Source organism: Symphalangus syndactylus, chromosome 8, assembly GCF_028878055.3.
Source record: "Symphalangus syndactylus isolate Jambi chromosome 8, NHGRI_mSymSyn1-v2.1_pri, whole genome shotgun sequence".
Taxonomy (NCBI): domain Eukaryota; kingdom Metazoa; phylum Chordata; class Mammalia; order Primates; family Hylobatidae; genus Symphalangus; species Symphalangus syndactylus.
This window is the reverse complement of record NC_072430.2, coordinates 75,750,817-75,775,364: the sequence shown is the minus strand read 5'-3', so window position 1 is coordinate 75,775,364 and position 24,548 is coordinate 75,750,817. Positions and strand designations below refer to the sequence as shown.

At 40.6% G+C, this 24,548-nt stretch overlaps 1 protein-coding gene across 2 annotated transcripts in view; it reads left to right on the top strand.

Annotated features, from left to right (window-relative positions):
- Positions 1 to 24,548, top strand: part of SLC25A12 (solute carrier family 25 member 12) — a 238,474-nt gene that overhangs the window by 187,194 nt on the left and 26,732 nt on the right. For both annotated transcript variants that reach the window (XM_055289716.2, XM_055289717.2), the window contains exons 9-11: positions 5,932 to 6,016; positions 19,759 to 19,840; positions 21,731 to 21,889. In XM_055289716.2, the coding sequence (XP_055145691.1) occupies positions 5,932 to 6,016; positions 19,759 to 19,840; positions 21,731 to 21,889 (326 nt within the window). The remainder of the gene's footprint in view (positions 1 to 5,931; positions 6,017 to 19,758; positions 19,841 to 21,730; positions 21,890 to 24,548) is intronic.

The following is a 24,548-nucleotide window of genomic DNA, read 5'->3' as shown; positions in this document are numbered from 1 at the left end:
GTACAACTAGTTCCATACAGGAAAAAGGATCTTTGTTTTTTAAGACAAAAATTGTTGTCTATGGTGAACATATGGGTTTGTTGTTTTCACTTTCCCAAGTGATTAAGGTCCCTGCTAAGGTGGCCCTGGTTAAAGGCTGGAAAGGACCTTGGGAAGTATTCTGAGTTGCCCCAGCAGCATTTTTCCAGTGGAGGTGGTTACACTTAGTGTCCACCAGCAACCACCTAGAGGTATTTTCGTACTGGGGAACCAAAAGACAACTAGGTGTCTCAGGATTAGTATAGTTTTTCCCAAGGGAAAATGTGAACACAGCTACTGGGCCTATCTTGGCAGTACTTAGACTGTGTGTCCTTTAAAGTGCCCTGAACTAGGAATGGTTTCCATGAAACCATACAGGTTTACCAAATGATACAGTCTGGGTAACTGCATAGCTTACATGATCATGTGAAGGGTTAATCTCTAGGGTGTAGATTTTAAGCCAATTAATTAGAGCTCCTTTATATAAACATCACACACACAACAGTTGTAGACAGGGGAAGATCTAGCTGTTGTTAAGTTTTTCTTTCCCTTTAATTTTTTTTTTTTTTTTTTTGAGACAGAGTATTGCTCTGTTGCCCAGGCTGAAGTACAGTGGCATGATCTCAGCCCACTGCAACCTCCGCCTCCCGGGTTCAAGCAATTCTTGTGCCTCAGCCTCCTGAGTAGCTGGGACTACAGGTGTGTACCACTATGCCTGCCTAATTTTTGTATTTTTAGTAGAGACGGCCATGTTGGCCAGGCTGGTCTCAAACTTTTGACCTCAGATGATCTGCCCACCTTGGCCTCCCAAAGTGCTGGGATTACAGACATGAGCCACTGGGCCCAGCCTCATTCCCACTTTATGAACCCTATCACAACTTCCACAGACCATCTATGACGTGCTTAGACTTTCTGACTTGTCCTATATTTCCCTGTTTCCTAAGTAATTAGGCATTCTACTTTAGGACAAGAATTTGCCATACAAGATTCTTTCTCATATAAAATTTCTTTTCTTCATAACCTTCCTTATCATAAATACATCTTCATAGCTATAACTTTCTTTATATCTCTCTTTCCTACTAAAGTAATTTCTGATGCTCCCAAAAGTCAAAAAGGTCAGGTAATGTGATGCAAAACTGAGCAGAGCCTTAGATTTTTGAGAGGGACCTGTCTGCCTACAGTTCTTGGGGTTCCATGAGGAAAACAGGGGTTTCTCCTAAAATGGGGTCTGTGGCACCTTCTGTTTTTCCCAAGGAGTCCCAGGCTCCCTTAGGTCCTTTCATGGGCATCAAGAGTGGCAAGAAGATAGACCGAGGAAATAGTCCAGTCAACTGAGAAGAAAAACAAAACTTTGTTTTAAAGATGGATAAACTGAGGCACAATGCAGTTTAAAAATTCACGTTCATATACAGCTAGGCTCTGCAGCTCACTGCTCAGTCACTGATGCACTTGTGTGGTAGCTCATGGTGTACTTCACCAACAGGTTTCCTGCCCCCTCAGAGCTTACAACCTGGGTTTCATTTCCTGTTCTACAGCTGTATAATTTAACAATTTTCCTTGGCAATTTAGTGTTGGATTCTAACCCTATATATCTCACATTTTATTAATATTACTGAATCTTAAAGGGAGCCATGATGTCTTTAATCCTCAGAAATATTAAACAACCTGGCTGGGTGTGATGGCTCACACCTGTAATCCCAGCACTTTAGGAGGCCAAGGTGGGCAGATCATGAGGTCAGGAGTTCGAGACCAGTGTGGCCAACATAGTGAAACCCCGTCTCTACTAAAAATACAAAAAATTAGCCAGGTGTGGTGGTGTGCGCCTGTAATCCCAGTTACTCTGGAGGCTGAGGCAGGAGAATTGCTTGAACCCAGGAGGTGGAGGTTGCAGTGAGCTGAGATTGCGCCATTGTACTCCAGCCTGGGCAACAGTGTGAGACTCCGTCTCAAGAAAAAAAAAAAGGAAGAAAAAATACATGTATATAAAGCAACCTGTAAACAAAGGGGTACATGAGGTTAAACAGTATTCAAATTTCTATATGCTTTAAAACATTGAGAAAGTATATTGAGAAACATACCTAAGAAACTGCAGTCAATCTACTGTGAACAAAAATTTAGAGAATATCTCTTCAAAATAAGTTATCTAGTGGTATTTATACATATTCTTACATATATCAGTAGTGTTTTACATGCTTGTAAAACATAATTGAATTACATGTTAAACATAATTGAAATGTGTCAAGATTATAGGGCTTATACATTTCTGTGGGCTTGAAAATGATGCAATATAGATTATTTGTTTCTATAAAGTAGTCAGTAAAATGTACAAACTTCTAAACGGAGTAATAACTAACAAGAGAGTTCATACTGAAGGTAGTAATACTAGGAACAAAAGAGGGCTCAACACTGCCTTCAGGAGAGGAAGGATCCAGATTGGTATATTTTCTAAAGGCTTCCTCCAGCCTGCCATAAAACATGGCTGGATTTTCCTCCTTGCCTTGTGCAACCTCCCTTACTTTATCGTAATTTACTGCTTTAGTTATTCCCTTTTTCATTCCTCCAAGGAGAGCCTTAAGAAATTTGGCCCAGTTGTTCACTCCCATGGGGGTGTTATAGTCCCAGTTAGGATCAGTAGCGGGGACTGTGTCTGGGCCTGGGCGATTACCCTGAGGGTTTTGAGCAAATAAATTGTCTACTTCTCGGCAAGTGGCCTCAAAGATTCATTCCTTTTCCAAGGGGGTGCAACAAATTGCTAGAATGAATTGAACGTCTCTCTATGAGAGACAAAAGGCTAAGGTCAAAGCTTGGAACCTATCTGCAAATTTTCTGGGGTTCTCTGAATAGCTTCCTAGCTTTTTCTTTACATTGTTGTATGTCATTTATGGAGAAGGGGACCTACACTCAGACCAGCCCCTCGGCTTCTGCTACTTCCCTAAGGGATAGCAGGGCTATAGAGGTAGTTGAATAGGGTGTTCCCCTGTGAATGTTAGGGGGACTTAGCAGGGCCCTTGGTTTTAGCTCTTGGGTTTGAGCCTCAGAAACACTTGGCAAGGGGTTATATGGGGGTGGTTGCCATTGCCCCTGAGAGACAGGTGGCCCTGCGAAAAGGAGGTCATCCACAATATCCAGTTCTGCCTTAGAACCTGCCTTTTGGGGCAGGTTCTGAGAGTTTTGCAGATGGTTGGGTTTTGATATAGGGCCATGGAGGCCTGCACATATGGGATTTCTGACCATTTACACTGCCTTTTGCAAAACAGGTCTAATTGCAGGATGATGTTGTAATTAAGACTTCCATTGACTCCCCATTATTCCCGGCTGTCTAGCTAATTTTGGGACCATACAGTATTATGCTTAAAAAAAAAAATCAGATGTTTTCTCCTTAGATTGTCAGGGTCAAATTGATTCCAGTGGTTGAGAATGCAGCCAAGTGGGGAATCAGGTGGAATGGATGGAGAGTTGCCCATAGTGGTCTGGAAGAAAGAAGAGAACCTAGCTTATTTGGTGACTCAAATTTTACCTGGGGCATCCCCCTGGAAAAACTCTGGGCCTTGATTGGGGTCCTCAGGGGTGTCCCCCTTTAGGGCCCCGTCTTAGTCTGTCAGATGTCTCTGACCTTAGATGGGTGCTGGTACCACTTTGGGAAGCTTCTCTCCACCACTGATGACCCACTGTGAGCTTTCCTTTTGTCCCCGGATGAAGGCCTTGACTTCTAGCATCCATATAATTTGATAAGGCCATGGTTTCCTGTTCCACTGAAGTGATAGCCATGAACTTTAATAATAGGAACTAGAGGTTGGATGGATTTCTTTTGTCATGTGGATTACAGGTAGTCTCACGGGGGAAAGGTAGATTTTGAGCATGAAAAATGAAATAATAGTGTTGGCTATTCCACTCAGGCCCTCGACAAGAGAGGGAATGTTTAAAAATCCACCACCATGACAGTGGACCCTGTGTAAGGGCAGGCCATTCTATAAAAATAATCTGGTGATGACAAAAGAAACAAGATGTAGAATGTATTCTAAAGATTGTGGGCCCCGAAAGTCCTCATCAAGTTGAATAGATCGAGTAGGATAAGGGAAGTCAAAACGTTTAAGAGATATCCTTTGTCATTACAAGCTAACTCCTTAGGAGAATTTGGCATAAGAAAAGAGAGCTTAAGTTGACTGAAACGTGTGAGTTTGTTCTGGAAGAGCTGCCACTGCCAGTTTCATCACATGTAGGGATTAGGGACTGTAACTAGGAAAGATAGAAAAGAGTACTTCCCCATTCTGGGCAGGGCAGCTATCCCCATTCACTTCTTGGCCTTCAGGTAACACCAGAGAGTGGCTCTGGCTAGTTGCCCTCAATTACCAAGGATCTACTAGGCAACAGCCTCTGAAAGACTGAAAAAAAGAAAAGGACTCAGGTCCCTCACCCAAACCAGGCAGTGGTGGTCAGTCTCCCGGGAGATACCTTTCAGTCTCCCGGGAGAGTGGACCTGGCCAGAGACCTTCATGCTTGTTGCTGTCTGTGGAGGGTCCCGTGCTGGAAAAGGGAAAGAGAGCAGAAAGTGTTCCCCTCTGTGGAGTGGAGGGAGCTCTGCATGGAGATAGCTCCAGCCTGTGCCCGCAAATGAAGGCTCAATAGAGAGGAAAAGAAAAAGAGCAAAAGCAAAGCAAAGAAAAATAAATCCCCAAATTTGGGCTTACCTCCTGGCTGACTTGCCAAGATATGTTACCAGTGGAGGGTCTTGACTACAAGTTGTCCAGTTTCTTGGCATGTTGAACAAAGAATTGGACAAAACGCACAAACAAAGCAATAGAAGACAAAAGCATAGATTTATTGAAGTAAAAGTATACTCCACAGATCAGGAGCAGGCTTGAGCAAGCAGCTCAAGAGCCCTACTTGCAAATCTTCTGGGGTTTAAGTACCCGTTAGAGGTTTCCTATTGGTTACACCCTATTTAAATGAAGATTTGGCCCACAACCAATAGGAGGCTGAAGTGGAGGCTCAGCCCGTGATCAATTGGAGGCTGAAGTGAAGGCTCAGCCTACAACCAATCAGAGGCTGAAGTTACATCCTACACAAATGAAGACTTGGCCCATGACCAATCAGAGGCTGAAGTGAAGGCTCCCCGTCTGCAGACCCTATTCTCCTGCCTAAAAATGGGTCAAAACTCAAAAGGGGGCCGGGTGCGGTGGCTCACGCTTGTAATCCCAGCACTTTGGGAGGCCGAGGCGGGCGGATCACAAGGTCAGGAGATCGAGACCACAGTGAAACCCTGTCTCTACTAAAAATACAAAAAAATTAGCCCGGCGTGGTGGCGGGCGCCTGTAGTCCCAGCTACTCAGAGAGGCTGAGGCAGGAGAATGGCGTGAACCCGGGAGGCGGAGCTTGCAGTGAGCCGAGACTGCGCCACTGCACTCCAGCGCGGGTGACAGAGCGAGACTCCGTCTCAAAAAAAAAAAAAAACTCAAAAGGGTTGGAAAGAACATATCGTTGGAAAAAAAAAAAAGTCTCCCTCCTACCCTTGTTCCTTTCCTTGGAGGCAACCAGTATTTATCAGATTTATATGTATCCTTCCCAGATACTTGGCACCTGTGCTTTAAATAGGTATCCTTAGGGGACACATTTAGTGGGTAGGGACAGTCAACCTTTATACTTTTGCTTCTGGCAATAATTATTTGATTTTAATATCTATCACTGGAGTCTTACTAAATTCATGCACTCCACATTATTTCTCTGGAGCCTTTTGGTTTTTGTTGATGAAAACAGAGTTAAAAGGTTTTTCTTGTCACTAAAATGATCTGTGTAAATAGGGAAGTAATGATTTTAAACTATAGTTCACTTTTTTTTTTTTTTTTTGAGAAAAGATGATTTTGGTGTGAGGAGTTTGTCAGTGTCTAACAATTCTTTCCTATATTTTTCCTGAAGGCGCTTGACTTTGGCAGATATTGAGAGAATAGCCCCATTGGCTGAGGGGGCCTTACCTTACAACCTGGCAGAACTTCAGAGACAGGTATGAGTAATCTCATAAATATGATCACCTTAAAAAAACGCTGAACTAGTAGACTAAATAGGAGCTGACAACTTCTGAATGCTGTAAAAATTAAAAATTACTTTCCAGAGAAAGACTTTACTTAGCTTAAAGATTACCTTTATAGAACTACTGTTACCCCCACTTTTATAGAATATATATATATTTTTTGAGATGGAGTCTGGCTGTGTTGCCCAGGCTGGAGTGCAATGGCGTGATCTCGGCTTACTGCAACCTCTGCATTCTGGGTTCAAGAGATTCTCCTGCCTCAGCCTCCCGAGTAACTGGGATTACAGGCGTGCACCACCACAACTGGCTAATTTTTGTGTTTTTAGTAGAGACAAGGTTTTGTCATGTTGGGCAGGCTGGTCTCAAACTCGTGACCTCAGGTGATCCACCTGCCTCGGCCTCCCAAAGTGCTGGGATTACATGCGTGAGCCACCACACCCAGCCTATAGAATATTTTTATGAGATAACTAGATTTATGTTTGTGTTTTGTTTTTTGTTTTGTTCAGATAAGGAAAATAAGAGTTCAAACATACATGGGTTTGACCCCCTTCCCCTTAGAATTAGCATTCTTTTCATTTGCCTCGTCACATTTAAAGATTAGTGTTAGGTTTACTTTGTATCATTAAACTGATATTTATAGGGTTTCTAAAATTAAAAAACTTCCCTCAAATGAAATAAGTCATTCACTGGGATTGTGCCTTACAGATTACAGCCAGGAAAAAAAAAAGTAATTAGCGAAACCAAAAAGAAAACCTTGACTTATTACATTTTTGATAAATATTAGTTTTGGTTTTTATAAATGTTAAGAATGATTAAAACAGTAGCTTCTGAGTCCCATAAAATTCATACAGTCCCATTTCTGATTTTACAAATACTATCTTGGTAAGAAAAAGAAAATCCATGAAATTACCTTGAAGAGTGGAATGGAACAGTTTTTAACAAATCTTGTTTTAAGTTGAAACTTCTACTTCTATAGCACTTAGGAAGTTTCAGTGGTAGCAGATGATCACATTGCTTTTGTGTGTGGGTAAGGGTTAGGAGGGCCAGTCATTGTCCTCCTGGTACTTTCCTGCTCTAATAGACATGGAACCCGTGTTCCTCATAATTCTCTAGGAGAGTGTGATGCCATACTAGGCAAGGCGACATGGGGAGGGCATGGATAAAGAAGACAGGATACAGAGAGAGAGACAGAGAGAGAGAGAGCGCTACTAAATGTGCATGCTGTAGAAAGAGGCTATGTCTGCTCTTTCTTCATTGCTGCCACATTGGTGAGTAGCCAGGGTTGGCTTGCTGTTATTGTTCACTTTCACCAAATGTGTTAATGAAACATCAAGATATGTTTAAGTGTAGTTCACTTTGGGAAGACTTAGTTAGGAAACCTTTCTTCTACTTGAGCTCCGTGGAATGATGATTCTGCCTGTGAAACTAATTAGAATTTACAGTTCTACTTTACATAAGGAACAAGAACATTTTGTAGTCAGGTTGAAGTAAATTGAAAATGGAAAAGAAACCATTATATCTACGTTTTGTGTTAATACTTTAACTGTTTGCTTGATGTATAACAAAGCTTCCTACAGATTAAAATGTGTTGTAACTCATTGCAATTTAGCTTCTTTTGTCTCAGAAAAACTCTTATCTGCTGCCATCAAAGTTTATCTCCAGGCTGGGCACAGTGGCTTATGCCTGTAATGCCAGCCATTTGGGAGCCTGAGGCAGGCAGATTGCTTGAGCCCAGAAGTTCCAGACCAGCCTGGGCAACATGGCAAAACCCCATCTCTACAAAAAAAAAAATGCAAAGAATTAGCCAGGTATGATGGTGTGTGTCTGTAGTCCTAGCTACTTGGGAGGCTGAGGAGGGAGAATCACCTGAGCCCAGGAAGTTGAGGTTGCAGTGAGCCGTGACTGTGCTACTACACTCCAGCTTGGGCAACAGAGTGAGACCCTGTCTTAAAAAAAAAAAAGAAAAAAGTTTATTTCCATTATGAGGTCTCAGATCCTTTAAAAATAGATGGATTTATTTCTTTTTTTTTTTTTTATTATACTTTAGGTGTTGGGGTACATGTGCACAATGTGCAGGTTTGTTACATATGTATCCATGTGCCATGTTGATTTCCTGCACCCATTAACTTGTCATTTAGCATTAGGTATATCTCCTAATGCTGTCCCTCCCCCCTCCCCCAACCCCACAACAGTCCTCGGATTTATTTCAATTCAGTGATTTTTTTAAAATAAAATTTTATAAAACTACATTTAATAAAAGGAAAGAATGTGAAAAATTTTTAATAAAATTAAAAAAGAGACATATTGAAATATTTAGAGAGCTCTTACTGAATTTAATTTTATTTTTTGTAGCATATACATCTGTGAAAATTTGCTCTTGAATTTTGAAAAATTGCATTTCAAAAGAAGATATTTTGCAGTGTTGCATGTGTCTATTGGTATAGCTCTCCTTGGAAGTTTCCTTAATATTTGTAATTGGGGAATATTTCATTTAGCTTATTTAAAACATTGTAAACTGAATTTAAAAGTCTCAACTCATTTTCTCCTCCTCAGTTTTTCTGCTGCTTACTTTTCTATTCACCCACCTCTCTTGCCCCTGGCAATTTTCCTAGAGGCCATATCTGAAGCTTGTTTTGCAATCTTTGGCACCCTGAGTCTGCATCCTTCACATTTCTTCATCCTTAGGAAAGTGATGTAATTTTGCTACTGCTGTGAGTTCTTTTTAAGACAGATTCAAAATGATTTGCCTGTCTTCAGTGGCAGCGCTGATGCTTTTATGCTGGGATAGGTGGCCTCAAGGGTCTTGTCAGATATTTAGGAAATGGACAGTGACAAAAACCACCATTTTTTTCTTCCCTGGGTCTCTGATTGGTATCCAGAGTGATGGGGAGTGCTTTCTCTGCCTTTCCTTAACCAGTGAGATAGTACAGGGATCTAGAATTTCTGGAGAGCTGGTAGAGGTCTTAGGTATTCTTACATTGTCCCCAAAGGAAGAACCTCAGAGTCTCAGGACACTTTTTTTTTTTTTTGATGGAGACAGGGTCTCACTCTGTCACCCAGGCACAATCACTGTTCACTGCAGCCCTGACCTCCCTGGCTTGGGTGATCCTCCCACCTCAGCCTCCTGAATAGCTGGGACTATAGGCATACAACCACCATGCTCAGCTAATTTTCTTTTTCAGTAGAGACGGGTTTAGCCATGTTTGCCAGGCTGGTCTCAAACTCCTAAGCTTACATTAATCCACTGGTCTTGGCCTCCCAAAGTGCTGGGATTACAGTGTGTGTGAGCCACTGCGCTCAGCTAAAATGTTTAATGTTTCCTGTCACATAGAAGATAGTCTTTCTACTGAGGATTAGGTACAGAGAAATAAAAATTAAAGTCTTAAGTGTATATTTTCCTGTACATTATTATAGGAGCAAAATCTGAGAAAATAGAACTCAATAGAAATAATACATAATTATTAGAATTTTATAGAAACACATTTGTGAAGGTTAAGGATTCAGATTAATGTCCACTAATGGCCATTGTGAAATCTGATCTTTACTGTCCTTGAGATTTGATACAAGTTTATTTAGGACTCAGTTTTCCCTTTAGCAAAGTGAGTATCTTCATGTATTTCTGAGAAGCCTTCAAGCTCCTTCATTCTGTAAAATGGTATGTATCAATGGATTTTATTTTCAGAATTCTAAATTTATCCTCCTTTTTCCTTTGTAACATTTAAAATTTTGTAAGGACTACAGGCTGGACTCAAGTAGAATAATATGAAAATATGCTTAAGTTCTTATAGCAACCAAAGTAATGGAATAAACTTTCTTCAATTTTCAGCCTTGAAAAAATGTTCCTCAGTTAACATATTTCAGGTTTATGAGGCATTCTAAGGCAGTCATATAGACTACAATCCTAGTGACTCAGTTTTTAACATTCTTTAGTTCACAGAATTACAGTAATGCTAACCATAACTGTTCCCATGTTACTTCCAGAAGAAGATATCTTGATTTGATTCTCTTGTAATTTTTCCTATATTGCCAAATTAGGAGTACATAATTACTTACATTTATTATGCAGAGTATTCCCTTATATGAATCTGTTAGAAACCTAAATATAAAATAGGAAGAAGGATATATGTCTTGTTATCTCACCTTATGAAAGTTGTTATGAAAATACTTGTTTATGATGGAGAATCTGTGAGTCTAGAAACAAGTTATGAGGGAGAGAGTAGTTAAGAGCTTGGCCACTGATTATGTAACATCCTCTCATTCTGTTTCCTCATTTATTAAATAGGGACAGTATGCCAGGCACAGTGGCTTGTGCCTGTAATTCCAGCACTTTGAGAGGCCAAGGCGGGCAGATTGTTTTGAGCCCAGGAGTTTGAGACCAGCCTGGGCAATATGATGAAACCCCGTCTCTACAAAAACATACAAAAAATTAGCCAGGCATGGTAGTATGCACCTGTAGTCCCAGCTATTTGGGAGACAGAGGTGGGAGGATTGCTTGAGCCCAGGAGTTTGAGGCTGCAGTCAGCTGTGATCACACTACTGCACTCCAGCCTGAGTGACAGAGGGAGACCCTGTCTCAAATAAATAAATAAATAGGGATAGCAGTATATATCTTTATAGGATTATTATGGGAATTACATGAGTAATAATACACTTACATTAAGCCTGACACCTGCTAAGCATGCAATAAATGTTAACTGCTGTTATTGTGCTTATTACTGTTATCAAATATGAGAAGCCCATATAAGCAAACTCCAAGATGGGCTGAAACATATATGTGACACAACTGCTTAATCTACCCTCATCTACTTCCATTAGGTAGAAGGGGATGGGAAGTGAGGAAAAAGTATTAATATATCTTTGTATTTTTTTAAGTGCCTGAAATGTTTTATATTTTAATTTTTTGATGCTGGCTGAAATTCTACCAGGCCTATTTTTAAAATTTTTAAATTAATGATGGATATTCAACAAGGAAAAAAAATCACTACCCCATACCATACACAAAAGTCTTTTCCTGTTCCTAAATGTGAAAGATTATAGAGGATAACACGAGAGATTCTATTTATGATCTGGAGATAGGCAGAGATTTTGTAAATAGTACAGAACACAGTCATAAAGAAAAAGATTAATAAGTTAAACTTCATTAGATTTAAGAACTTTTATCAAAATATACCACTAAGAGTGTGAAAAGACAAGTTACACAATAGGCAGAGATATTTGCAATAATTTAAATAATAGAGGATCTGTATCCAGAATATATAATATAATAAACTTCTGCAAATTTATAAGCAAAAGGCAGGCAATGCGATAGAAAAATTGGCTAAATACCTGAACAGAAACCTCACAAAAGAGGATATCCAAATGATAAGGAAAAATAATAGAAAAGTTTAATATCGTTAGTACAAGAAAACACACATTAAAACTACAATGGGATGCTATTTTATACTATCCAGATTGATCAAAATTTTTTTTTTTTTTTTTTTTTTTATTAATTTTTTTTGCATACAAAAACAATAAACATTTTCTAAAAATACATACAAACAAAAAGATGCGTATCAAACATATTAGGAAGGTTGCACATGGGAAGTCGGGGAATAGAAATGGGGGTGGGAGTTAAAATAAATGAGAGAGGGACTTTATATGGATCAGTGATAATAACTCAATCCTCTATTTGACAAAGAAGAGGGAGAAGGAAGAGGAAGAAAAAGAAAGTGGGATAAAGGATCAGAAAGGGAGGAAAATAGAAAAAATTAGAGTATGACTCCAGGGTAGACCTGTTTTGTTGTCATTGAGTTGGTTGGTTGGTTTGTCTGTTGTATTCTTCATGTTTCGCCAAGTTGGCCAGACTGGTCTCGAACTCCTAGTCCGAAGTGATCAACCCGCCTCGCCCCCTAGAGTGCCGGGACCACAGGCGTGAGCCACCACGTCCAGCCCCCACATTGCTTCTGGCCTCCATGATAGACCTCCCAGACGGAGCGGCCAGACAGAGGAGCTCCTCACTTCTACCCAGACATGGGGCGGCCGGGCAGAGGGGCTCCTCACTTCCCAGAAGGGGCGGCCAGGCAGAGACGCTCCTCACTTCTTCCCAGACGATAGGTGGCCGGGCAGAGGCGCTCCTCACTTCCCAGACGATGGGTGGTCGGGCAGAGGCGCTCCCCACTTCCCAGACGATGGGTGGCCGGGCAGAGGCGCTCCTCACTTCCCAGACGATGGGCGGCCGGGCAGAGGCGCTCCTCATCTCCCAGACGATGGGTGTCCGGGCAGAGGCACTCCTCACTTCCCAGATGGGGCAGCCGGGCAGAGGCGCTCCTCACTTTCCAGACGATGGGTGGCCTGGCAGAGGCGCTCCTCACCTCCCAGACGATGGGTGGCCGGGCAGAGGCGCTCCTCACCTCCCAGACGGGGCGGCCGGGCAGAGGCGCTCCTCACTTCTTCCCGGACGGGGCGGCCGGGCAGAGGCGCTCCTCACTTCCCAGACGATGGGTGGCCGGGCAGAGGCGCTCCTCAGTTCCCAGACGATGGGTGGCCGGGCAGAGGCGCTCCTCACTTCCCAGACGGGGCGGCCGGGCATAGGCGCTCCTCACCTCCCAGACGGTGGGTGGCCGGGCAGAGGCGCTCCTCACTTCCCAGACGGTGGGTGGCCGGGCAGAGGCGCTCCTCACTTCCCAGACGGTGGGTGGCCGGGCAGAGGCGCTCCTCACTTCCCAGACGGTGGGTGGCCGGGCAGAGGCGCTCCTCACTTCCCAGACGGGGCGGCCGGGCAGAGGCGCTCCTCACCTCCCAGACGGTGGGTGGCCGGGCAGAGGCGCTCCTCACTTCCCAGACGGTGGGTGGCCGGGCAGAGGCGCTCCTCACTTCCCAGACGGTGGGTGGCCGGGCAGAGGCGCTCCTCACTTCCCAGACGGGGCGGCCGGGCAGAGGCGCTCCTCACTTCCCAGACGGTGGGTGGCCGGGCAGAGGCGCTCCTCACTTCCCGGACGGTGGGTGGCCGGGCAGAGGCGCTCCTCACTTCCCAGACGGTGGGTGGCCGGGCAGAGGCGCTCCTCACTTCCCAGACGGGGCGGCCGGGCAGAGGTGCTCCTCACCTCCCAGACGGGGCGGCCGGGCAGAGGCGCTCCCCACCTTCCAGATGGGGCGGCGGCCGGGCAGGGGCTGCAATCCCAGCACCCTGGTAGGCCAAGGCAGGCGGCCGGGGGGTAGAGGCTGCCGCGAGGCCAGACGATGCCACCGCCCTCCAGCCCGGGCAACACCGAGCACTGGGTGAGCGAGATTCCGTCCGTAGTCCCAGTACCTCGGGAGGCTGAGGCGGGCAGAGCACTCGGCGTCAGGAGCTGGCGACCAGCGTGGCCAAGATGGCGAACGCGTGCCTGCATCCGAAGGAGAAAAGGCAGGCAGCGGTGGCGGGCGCCGGCAGTCCCAGGCAGTCCGCGGCGCGGGCAGTAGGAAGCCGAGTAGATTGTAGCCTGGGCCAGAGAGGGGAAAGAAGAAAAAGGAAAGAAAGAAAGAAAGAAAGAGAGAGAGAGAGAGAGAGAGAGAGAGAGAGGGAGAGAAAGAAAGAAAGAAAGAAAGAAAGAAAGAAAGAAAGAAAGAAAGAAAGAAAGAAAGAAAGAAAGAAGGAAAGGAAAGAAGGAAGGAAGGAAGGAAGGAAGGAAGGAAGGAAGCAGATTGATCAAAATTATACTCTGACAATGGCAAGTGTTGTTCAAGAGGTGAAGGAATGGAAATTGCTAGCATCACAACTTTGGAAACTATTTGTCAGTACCACTGCAGTTGAAGAAATGCATACCCCGTGACCTGTCGGTTCCTCTCCTGGGTGTAGTCCCTAACAAAAATGTTTACACATGTGTGTTAAGAGATATGTACAAGAAAGTTTAGGCCGGGCGTGATGGCTCACGCCTGTAATCCCAGCACTTTGGGAAGCTGAGGTGGGTGGATCACTTGAGGTCAGGAGTCTAACATGATGAATCCCCATCTCTACAAAAAATACAAAAAATTTAGCCAGGCATAGTGGTGCGCACCTATAATCCCAGCTACTCGGGAGGCTGAGGCATGAGAATTGCTTGAACCCAGGAGGTAGAGGTTGCAGTGAGCCAGGAATGTGCCACTACACTTTAGCCTGGGCAACAGAAGGAGATTCTGTCTCAAAAAAAAAAAAAAAGGAATGTTTATAGCTGCATTATTTGCAATTGCAAAAATATTGGAATCTAAATACTCACCAACAGTAGAACAGATAAATATGTTGTGCTATTAAGATGACCTACAGTGAGAGAAATGGAAATTTTGATTTGACGGAAGTGAGATAAAAGAGGAGGTGGGTTGCAGAAAGTAGAGGATGTATATTTTTGAAGCATGTAACAGTTTGGATATTAAAACCAGGTTATAGACCAATTTTGGCCCTATGTGAAAATGGGAAAACAAACCTTCTCTTTTTCTTTACTGTATATTACATAATTACTTTTTCAACTCTATGGGATAAATGATCTGTGATAGACCTGCTTGGGTATATATGTACTTTCTTTAAAAATGTTTTGTTTCTATGGGAAATTATATTAAAGCTATAGGCCACTCACTAAAAAAACTATGGAATATAAGCTGGATTGTGTTCTGTCAAAACATTGTTAGAATTATTAAGAATTATTATTTTAACTTTTAAGTTTGGGGGTACATGTGAAGGTTTGTTACATAGGTAAACATGTGTCATGGGGTTTTTTTGTACATATTATTTCATCACCCAGGTATTAAGCCCAGTACCCAATAGTTATCTTTTTCACTCCTCTCCTTTCTCCCCCAGTCCTCCCTCAAGTAGACCCCAGTGTCTGTTGTTTCCTTCTTTGTGTTCATAATAAGCTCTTATCACTTAGCTCCCACTTATAAGTGAGAACATATGGTATTTGGTTTTCTGTTCCTGTGTTAGTTTGCTAAGGATAATGGCCTCCAGCTCCATCCATGTCCCTGCAAAAGACAGGATCTCATTCTTTTTTATGGCTGCATATTAGAATTATTTTTATCTTTATTTTGTGTATAGCATTCCTTAGACGTAGGACTTTGTTTTCTTTGTGTAATTTGCATTTCTGTGGACCTTCTTTGAATTTTGGATTCATGAGCACATATAGGAAGACATTATGGTCCATTTAGGAATTCCTTTTTTTTGGAACATTTTACCTCTTTCACCTGTGATATTTTACCACAAATGGAAGTCTGTTCTCAAAAAGAAAATTAGGTTTATTTATTAGTCTATTATTAGCTATTATTTATTAGTCATTTAACTCATTTAAATTTAACTCATTTAAATTATTAGATTTGAAGACTTACTATAGTGTTTAACACAACACCCTTTTTGCTGAGAGAAAAGTATGTATTGTTTAGCATTCAGGGGAAAAATTATATATATATATTAGTATATATAATACGTATTACAATACGTATTATATATACTAATATATAATACATATTATATATATTAATATATTATAATATTTATATATAATACGTATTATATATTATGTATATTTTACGTATATATATATATATTTTCCTCCATCTCCTTCTCCTATACTGTCATGGCTTTAGGTTTTAATCTTATTTGTAAGGCCAGGAATATTGAATTCAAATCCCAGACTATTGAAGTCATAGATGTAATTTGCAGACAGAAAAATTTTGTTTTGTTTTCTTTAGCCTTATTTTGCCATTCCAGTCATACATTTTTGTTTATATAGAATCTAGCCTTTTTTCCCCTCTTCCCATGCTCAATATAAAAACTTTAGCTATTTCTCCGTTTTATTCTACCCATTAATAGTGTGTCATTTGAAAGAGGTAGTTCTCCCTATTGAGTTGGCAGTGTGGTTTGGGCAGGTTTGACTTGTTAGCTGACATAATCTTGCCTTATCTGGTGCATCATCACTGCTCACTGCAGCCTCAACCTCCCAGGCTCAAGTGATCCTTCCACTTCAGCCTCTCAAGTAGCTGGGACCACAGGCGTGTACTACCATGCCTGGCTAGCTTTTGTATTTTTTGTAGAGATGGAGTTTTTTTTTTTTTTTTTTTTTTTTTTTTGAGACAGAGTCTCTCTCTGTCGCCCAGGCTGGAATGCAGTGGCGCAATCTCGGCTCACTGCAAGTTCCGCCTCCCAGGTTCACGCCATTCTCCTGCCTCAGCCTCTCCGAGTAGCTGGGACTACAGGCGCCCGCCACCACGCCCGGCTAATTTTTTGTATTTTTAGTAGAGACGGGGTTTTACCGTGGTCTCGATCTACTGACCTCGTGATCCGCCCGCCTCAGCCTCCCAAAGTGCTGGGATTACAAGCGTGAGCCACCGCGCCTGGCGGCAGGATGGAGTTTTACCATGTTGCCCAGGCTGGTCTTGAACTCTTGGGCTCAAGTGATCCTGCCTGCCTCAGCCTCCCAAAGTGCTGGGATTACTGGTATGAGCCACCTCACTAGACCTAATTCTCACTTACAAAATGAGATACCTATAACAAAAAAATGAAGAGAACATCTCTTTAAATGAGGTCTCAACTTATTTCCTATCATACACATATGCTTAGGGAGTAGGTTAAAAATCATTTAAGATTCTCAACTCTTGTTTTGAAAAACACTAATTAACCTTGTTAAATATCAAACTTTATGATCATATTCATAACCTTAAGGGAAAGAGCGTCTTTTCCTTTGGCCCATTTGCTCACGGCAGGCAATCTTCTTAGTGCTGAGTGTTTTCCTTCAGCCTAAATGCTAAAAATTCAGTACACAGTCATTAATAGGGATGATAGTGATAGCATTTCATTTATGAATATTCATAAAGTGAAATCCATAGCATTAATTACATTAATTTACATACCTGAATACAAGCGAGCCATAAGTGATAACTAAGCCTTAAAAAAAGTTGCTAACCATATATTGTATGTTTTCTTTTAAATGTTATTTAATAAGGGTGAAGGTGACATTTCTGTCAAAAGGCATTTGGGTATTTATAGTTAGAAATGTTTTTAGCAAAGAATTAAAGCACAGTATAATCCTTCAGTTTTCATAGGGTTTTGTAGGGCTTATAAACATTCTTTAAGGGAAGAAAGTATAAAGAAAAATGTATGTGGTTGAATACAGGTGAAGCCTTTTATATGAATAAGGGTGTTAGTGGTTACTTGATGCTTATTTAGGATCATAGGCTTTTTATTCTATGAGTTTTAATTCAACATATTCTTTTGAAAGGATGCATGATTGAAAATAATTCATAATCTATGAGAATGAGGTTTATTTTCATCCAGTTTTGTGATTGAGAAACTCTAAGTGGGGGAAATAACGTTCTATATATATATATATATTTTTTTTTTTTTTTTTTTTGAGGCGGAGTCTTGCTCTGTCACTCAGGCTGGAGTGCAGTGATGTGATCTCAGCTCACAGCTGGTCCTCCACCTCCAGGTCCAAGTGATGCTCCCACTTCAGCCTCCCAAGTAGCTGGGATTATAGGCACCTGCCACTATACCTGACTAATTTTTGTATTTTTAGTAGAGATAGGGTTTCACCATGTTGGCCAAGCTGGTCTTGAACTCCTGAACTCAAGTGATCCGCACACCTTGGCCTCCCAAAATGCTCAGATTACAGGTATGAGCCACTGCGCCGGCCCAGTGCATTTTTAAAGAAGTTCAAAACATATGCCAATGTGTTTAGTAGGTAGCATAATAGCTATATTGATTTTAAAATGTAAGCTAAAATGCCTGTCTTTGTTTGGACTCCTATTACAAATTACCATAGGTGGTTTAGATAACAAACATTTATTTCTCATAGTTCTAGAGGTTAGAAAGTACAAGATCAAGGTGCTGGCCAATTCAGTTACTGGCGAGGGCCCTATTCCTAGTCTGTAGACAGCAGGCTTCTTGTTACATCCTTGTTATATGAGGGAGAGATAGAGGGAGGTTGTCTTTCTTGTGTCTTTTCTTACAATGGCACTAATCCTATCATGAGGGCTCCATTTTCATGACCTAATTACCACCCAAAGTTGCCACCTTCACATACAATTACGTTGGGTAGTAGGGTCTCAACACATGAATTTTGGGGAGTCACAAGCATTGAATCTGTAGCAATGCCATAACTTGAATTCCTTCAAAGTATATGAGATTAAATATCATCATTGCCTTGAAAGGACAGATTGTGTATATGTTTTCAACTGTTGTCTTTGAAACAAAGTATCAGAATTAACTGGTTAATCAACATTTTAGAAACTCATTGAAGCATATTCAGTTAATTATACTGAAACATATTCAATATAGTGGGTCCTCCATCTGCTTGAGTTCCATGTCCTTGGATTCAACCAACTGTGGTTGGAAAATATTTGGGAAAAAACAAACAATAAAAAATAACACTACAACAATAAAAAAATGCAAAATTTAAAAATACAGTATAACAACTATTTACATCTTATTTACCTTATATTAGGCATTAGAAGTAATGTAGAGATGATTTAAAGAATACAAGAGGATGTGCATAGGTTATGTGAAAATACTACACCATTTTAGATCAGGGACATGAGCATCCATGGATTTTGGTATTCGAAAGTAGTAGCAGGAATATTTTTGTGCCAGGTGAGATGGCTTATGCCTGTAATCCCATCACTTCGGGAGGTTGAGGTGGGAGGATCGCTTGAGCTCAAGAGTTTGAGACCAGACTGGGCAACATAAACAGACCCCATCTCTCCAAAAAATTTAAAAATTAGCTGGGCATGGTGGCATGCACCTGTAGTCCTAGTTACTTCAGAGGCTGAGACATTGGGATGGCCTGAGCCTGGGAATTTGAGGCTGTGGTGAGCCATGTTTGTGCCACTGCTTTCCAGCCTGGGCATCAGAGTGAAACCCTGTCTCCAAAAAAAAAAGAATATTTTTGCGTTAATTAATCAGTGAAATATAAAGTTACTTAGAAATATTTATATCATTCTTCTATAATTTCTATTTTTGTATATACTTTAAAATATGTCTTATATGTAATTTTATAATGTATATTAGATTTATGTACATATAATTAAGACATTGGCAAGTATGTGAACTTTTTATTTAGTTTATTCTGTCATTTCATACTGTTTACATAGTATAGAAGGTCTTTTCATAGTGAAAATATTAAAGAACAAGACTGACACACTAGTATAGACAAGTTATCTTAGATCTTTTCTTTATGCTATGGGATACCTGTGGAAATAACATCTGGTGGAATTTTCTCTTTTTTATTATTAGAGATTTTTATGTTAGAACTATGACAGTAGTCATTAGAGATGGTAGATTATGATCAATATTCTCTGATTTAAGAATCAAGTTAATTTTTATACACTTTAGAAAGCTTTTTAAATTTTAAGTTAGTTAAAGAAGGAAAAAAATTTTATAACTGAAATGCTTGTGTACCTGAAAGATTCACTTCTGTAAACTGATAGTGTATTCCCCCAACAGTAGCAGATAAATGAGGCATTAATAGGCTTGTAAAAATTGGGGTAAGGGGGAAGCTACTGTATTTGGCCTAACATGGTTTTTAAATGCTGATGATAGAGTTACCTATTTTTAAATACATTGCTTTCATTTTTGGCTGCATGAATATCCTATTTTCTTCTTTTGGAAAAGATATTACTGCATTAACAATATCATTTTTAGGTTTTGTTTTTTCTTGTCTTAAAATAATCAAATTGTAGCTTTTTCACTTGCTGTGTGCTCTTTCAAGATTTTTTTTTACCCGTTTTCTTCTCTGCAGCAGTCTCCTGGGTTAGGCAGGCCTATCTGGCTCCAGATTGCCGAGTCTGCTTACAGATTCACTCTGGGCTCAGTTGCTGGAGGTGAGTGACATGTCTGTGTGCTGTTTGAGGCTTGTGTTAATGTAATATTATCTCACCAGACTGAGGCAGATCAGCAAAGGTGCAGTTCATTGTTCCCATGGGTCACGACTTTAGGGCTTTCAGAAGTGTTCTTTATTTTTACCTATGATCAGGGGACTTGTCATAGCAATGGCTGTGACCCTCTGGCTCCAGTCTGTCTTCAGGACAGAACCTCTATAATGATGTGAAAGTCTGGGATGCAGTGCTGCACTCACCTTAATTATACTGGCTAAGGCCAGTATGAAAAAATGGAAAATGAGACTGTGTTTATGGGGCAGGTTAAGAAATTGAGATTCGCTATTATCCTTAGCAAACTAATGCAAGAACAGAAAACCAAATACCACATGTTCTCATTTATAAGTGGGAACTAAATAGGAGCTTATGAACACAAAGAAGGAGACAACAGACATTGGGGTCTACTTGTGGGGGAGGGTGGCAGGAAGGAGGGGAGCAGAAAAAATGACTATTGGATACTGGGATTAATACCTGGGCGATGAAATATGTACAACAAATGCCCATGACATGTGTTTACCTATGTAACAAACCTTCATATATACCCCACACCTAAAGTAAAACTAAAAAAAAAAGAAAGAAATTGAGATTTGGGATATGAATCCTAGAACCTCGTGAAATAAAACAACCTCTCAAAGTGACTCACTTATGCTTTTCTGCTTATATGTTTTCCTTTCCCTTATCACTTGCTTAACAATATCTGGACTTGATGTTTATTTGCAAAAATGTAATCCCAGCACTTTGGGAGGCCGAGGTGGGCGGATCACGAGGTCAGGAGATCGAGACCACGGTAAAACCCCATCTCTACCAATAATACAAAAAATTAGCCGGGCGTGGTGGCGGGCGCCTGCAGTCCCAGCTACTCGGAGAGGCTGAGGCAGGAGAATGGCGTGAACCCGGGAGGCGGAGCTTGCAGTGAGCCGAGATTGCGCCACTGCACTCCAGCCTGGGCGACAGAGCGAGACTCCTTCTCAAAAAAAAAAAAAAAAAAATGAACCTTCCTTCCCTCCCTGTTCACAGCCAAAATTTGAGAGACTGTTTTCGCTTAAATACTCTACTTAGAAAATGTGTACAATCTGAAGTTGCTTTGTTGAGAAGAAACTAGCAGGTGTGATTAAAATGCTTACGATTTTTAAAGATAAGCCTGAACTCAAAAGACTTTTTTTTTCTTTTCACTCTCAGTTTTAGAAGTTGCAAACCAGGTTTTGGCTTTCAACAGTCAAAATATGTAATACTCTCATTCATGTAAATAAATTTTTCAGTCCCTGAGAAATTCTAAAGCATAGCCATATTTTCTTTTAAACCAAATTCTATACATAGGGATAGGATAATGTTGAAGTGTGTCTCCAGTTATGGTTGTAACTATGATTAATTTACCAAGATGCTTTATTAAACTAAATTTTAAAATTGTAGCCACCTAGTGTACGGATATAGTCATTTTAAGAAGTAACTGGCATAATATTTAGGCATTTAATGGAAAATATAAATAAATGTTATACATAATAGTTTAATGTTGTTATTATAGAAAACTGAGTGTTGATTATCTAATTTGGGAAGTGACACTCGATAATCCACTCTGTAATTTATGAACCTAAGATATCAAAGAGCATTCTTGACAGTTGTTTTCTGAAGCAGCTCAGCTGTATTTATGGATTTCAGTGGTTGTTATAGCCTGCTATCCCTAAGGTGTGTGTGAGGGAAAGAAAAATAATAAAGTCTCTTTTGTGAGAATACATATTGTGTTTTATTTTCTCATCCTTTAAGATAAGATTTGTCATCCTTATGGACGCTCCATTTAATTGTGTCGTTTTTTAAGCCTAAAAATTGTTCTGTTTGTAGCTGTGGGAGCCACCGCAGTGTATCCTATAGATCTGGTGAAGACCCGAATGCAAAACCAGCGTGGCTCTGGCTCTGTTGTTGGGGAGCTGATGTACAAAAACAGCTTTGACTGTTTTAAGAAAGTCTTGCGTTATGAGGGCTTCTTTGGACTCTACCGGGGTGAGTAAGCAAATCCCAGCTGCTGAAGTTAGTGATTTGATCTCACCTGCAGCAGATTTTAACTCAGTAGTTATGGAAGCCAATATGTAGTATGCCTAGCCAGTCTAGGTCTGTTTCTCTCTTTTTATTTTCTCTTTGCTCATTTCCCTTTTTACATTCTTTCTGGCGATTAGCAATATTAATCTGCAAACAAGGTCTTCATTTCTTCTTCTTGCGGTTTATATTTCTTGGTATCCAAATTGTGTGTTTGTCCCAACATGGGTCTATGTCACCATGCTCCTACAAACCAAGGCACATATCTGCAGGTGGAATACAAGGATGATAGCTAAGAAATACAGAGCTGCTTTTCTCAAAGAATTAAAGAGGAGAAATACTTCTCCTTTTCTGTGAAAGAGAATCCAGGATACCACTCAAAGACGAGTTTACCCTCCATGTATTTGTTTCAGCTGAAAGAAATATCAAATGTTTTTGTCTCTTTCAGGGACCATTTATAAATTTTTTCCAATGAGCCATCTGAAGGTTAAAAAAAAAAAAGGAAAACCCTTTGGTTCCAAGTCTAATTCTTGCTCCTTTCCCCACTTAGCTCAGAGGTGTACAGTCAAAACAGAGAGATTTTCTTTCGCAGGGAATGTTAGCAGCCACTCTAGACTGAGCACAGTGCAGTTGGCATCAGAGGCAGCACTGTGCCCCATGCAGAATTCTCCCCACCCCCGTTGTCTTTGTAGGAACTTGTCTCTTTGGAGAGAGAATGACTTTCATGTATGTGTTTTCACATTAGAATATAGGGTTTCCTTTGGGAGGGAGATTAATTTTTTAATCTCTTTGGGCGCCACTTGGGATTCTTCGAAAATACTCTCTACATGCTCAAGTCCAGGCCATTTATGTAATTTACTGTACTTGTTTGTTTGCACACACAAGCTCATTAATCCCTAGCCTATTCTGAGCTCTGTTGAACTATTTGGCTTAGAAATCTTCCTAAGAAAGACTGGGCCCGAACAAAGCTTTATGCTCATGGACAGGAGAAAAAAAACACCTCTGGTTAGCATTTTATATACAGGTATTCAAGCAAAAAATATAACTCCGATAAACTCATAATTGAAGTAGAGGGTCACAAGGATGTTCATTTTTAGCATTATATATAGAATAAGAGGAGAGAGTCATTCCGAAATCAAACTAGGCTCAAGTACCCTGCTCTTGAGAATGAATGTGATGAGTTTTCCTCAAATATTCAGAACTGTAGCCTCTTTGAATTCCACCTGTACAGCATGTACCCTGTGGAAAGGCATGCAATATCCAGAATGCAGACCTTTCCATGTGAATGCTTGTTTTAACTGATTAAACCCTGCATATCCAGATTTTATTTAATGGGGAATCAAGGTTGAGTGGCATTAAGGTTGTTTTTTTCCTTGATATCTCTAATATTTCTTTGTTGAATAATGACCTTTCTCCTCTTTGGTATACTTTTAAATTGCAATGAAAATGTCCCCTATTAAAAGGAACCTAGATATTTACTGCATAGTTTAGCCTTCTCAGTGGCTAGATGCTTACAGAAGATTTCATTTGAGAGAGATGTCATGTTAATTAAATGGATGCAATATAGCAAGTAGGGGAGGGGATTGTTGGTTTTATTCAGGATGTAAGCTCATAAAAGCAGTTCTTTAAATGAGAGACTTTTGTATTAGGGAGAAGATTGTAGGAGTCCTGTATGTGAGCACTATGATTATTGAGATTGTCATATATTGCTTGGAACTGGTCCATTATTCTGTCAGATGATTGACAAAATTGTTGACAGATTAGCTAAATTTCTTTGCAGCCAACAATGGTAAAATGACACAAATCAGTACTTTATTAAATTCCATGAGCCTTATTGAGGCGAGTTGTAAAACAAATATGCATGCTGACATGGTTGTATGGGAGTTAGATTAAAAGTAATAGACCCTGATAATCACGAGAGTTAGAGAGTTAAGACTGCCATCTGCTGATTTGTTCTTTTAAATCAGTCTGCTACCCATGAAAGGTGTGTGTGGCTTTGTGTGTATCATTGATAATTCAGTCTGACTGACAGTAGCCTATATGTATAATTACTTGTGGCTCTCAACTTATGGAAAATCACTCAGCAGTATCCTCAAAGCAGGCTTAAGATCAGCAGTCAGCAAGCAGGCAAACACATATATAACTCCCCTTTGGCTGGATGATTTAAAGGATATAAAATGTTTATTGTTAGCATCTTTAAAAAATGTATGCAAAAAAGTATGCTAACAATTTGGATAAGCTGTGTGCTTTAGAAAGCTGAGCCCAACAGATGTTGAATTGTTTATTTTTTTCTTTTCCAGTTTACAACCAGCCTGGGAAATTTAACTTTCTAAGGATTATGATTTCCTTTGTTTTGAGGGGATTCTTTTAAAATGTCTTAAGCTTGACATATATTAGTAAATAAGAATACAACAGGCATATGTTTTTGCTTATAGGAGATACTCATTAAACAATACTTAAAACTGCATTTTTCTTTGCAGTTTTGGCTTCCTTTTAAATAAATGAATATTGAATGCTGTGTTTCTCTGAAGAGAAGATTATGGGAGTTAGTATTCTATAATAACCAAGCCACTGTATGCCATTATGTAGGTAGCATAGTTTGTGGCAAAATCTGGGTATGCTTAAC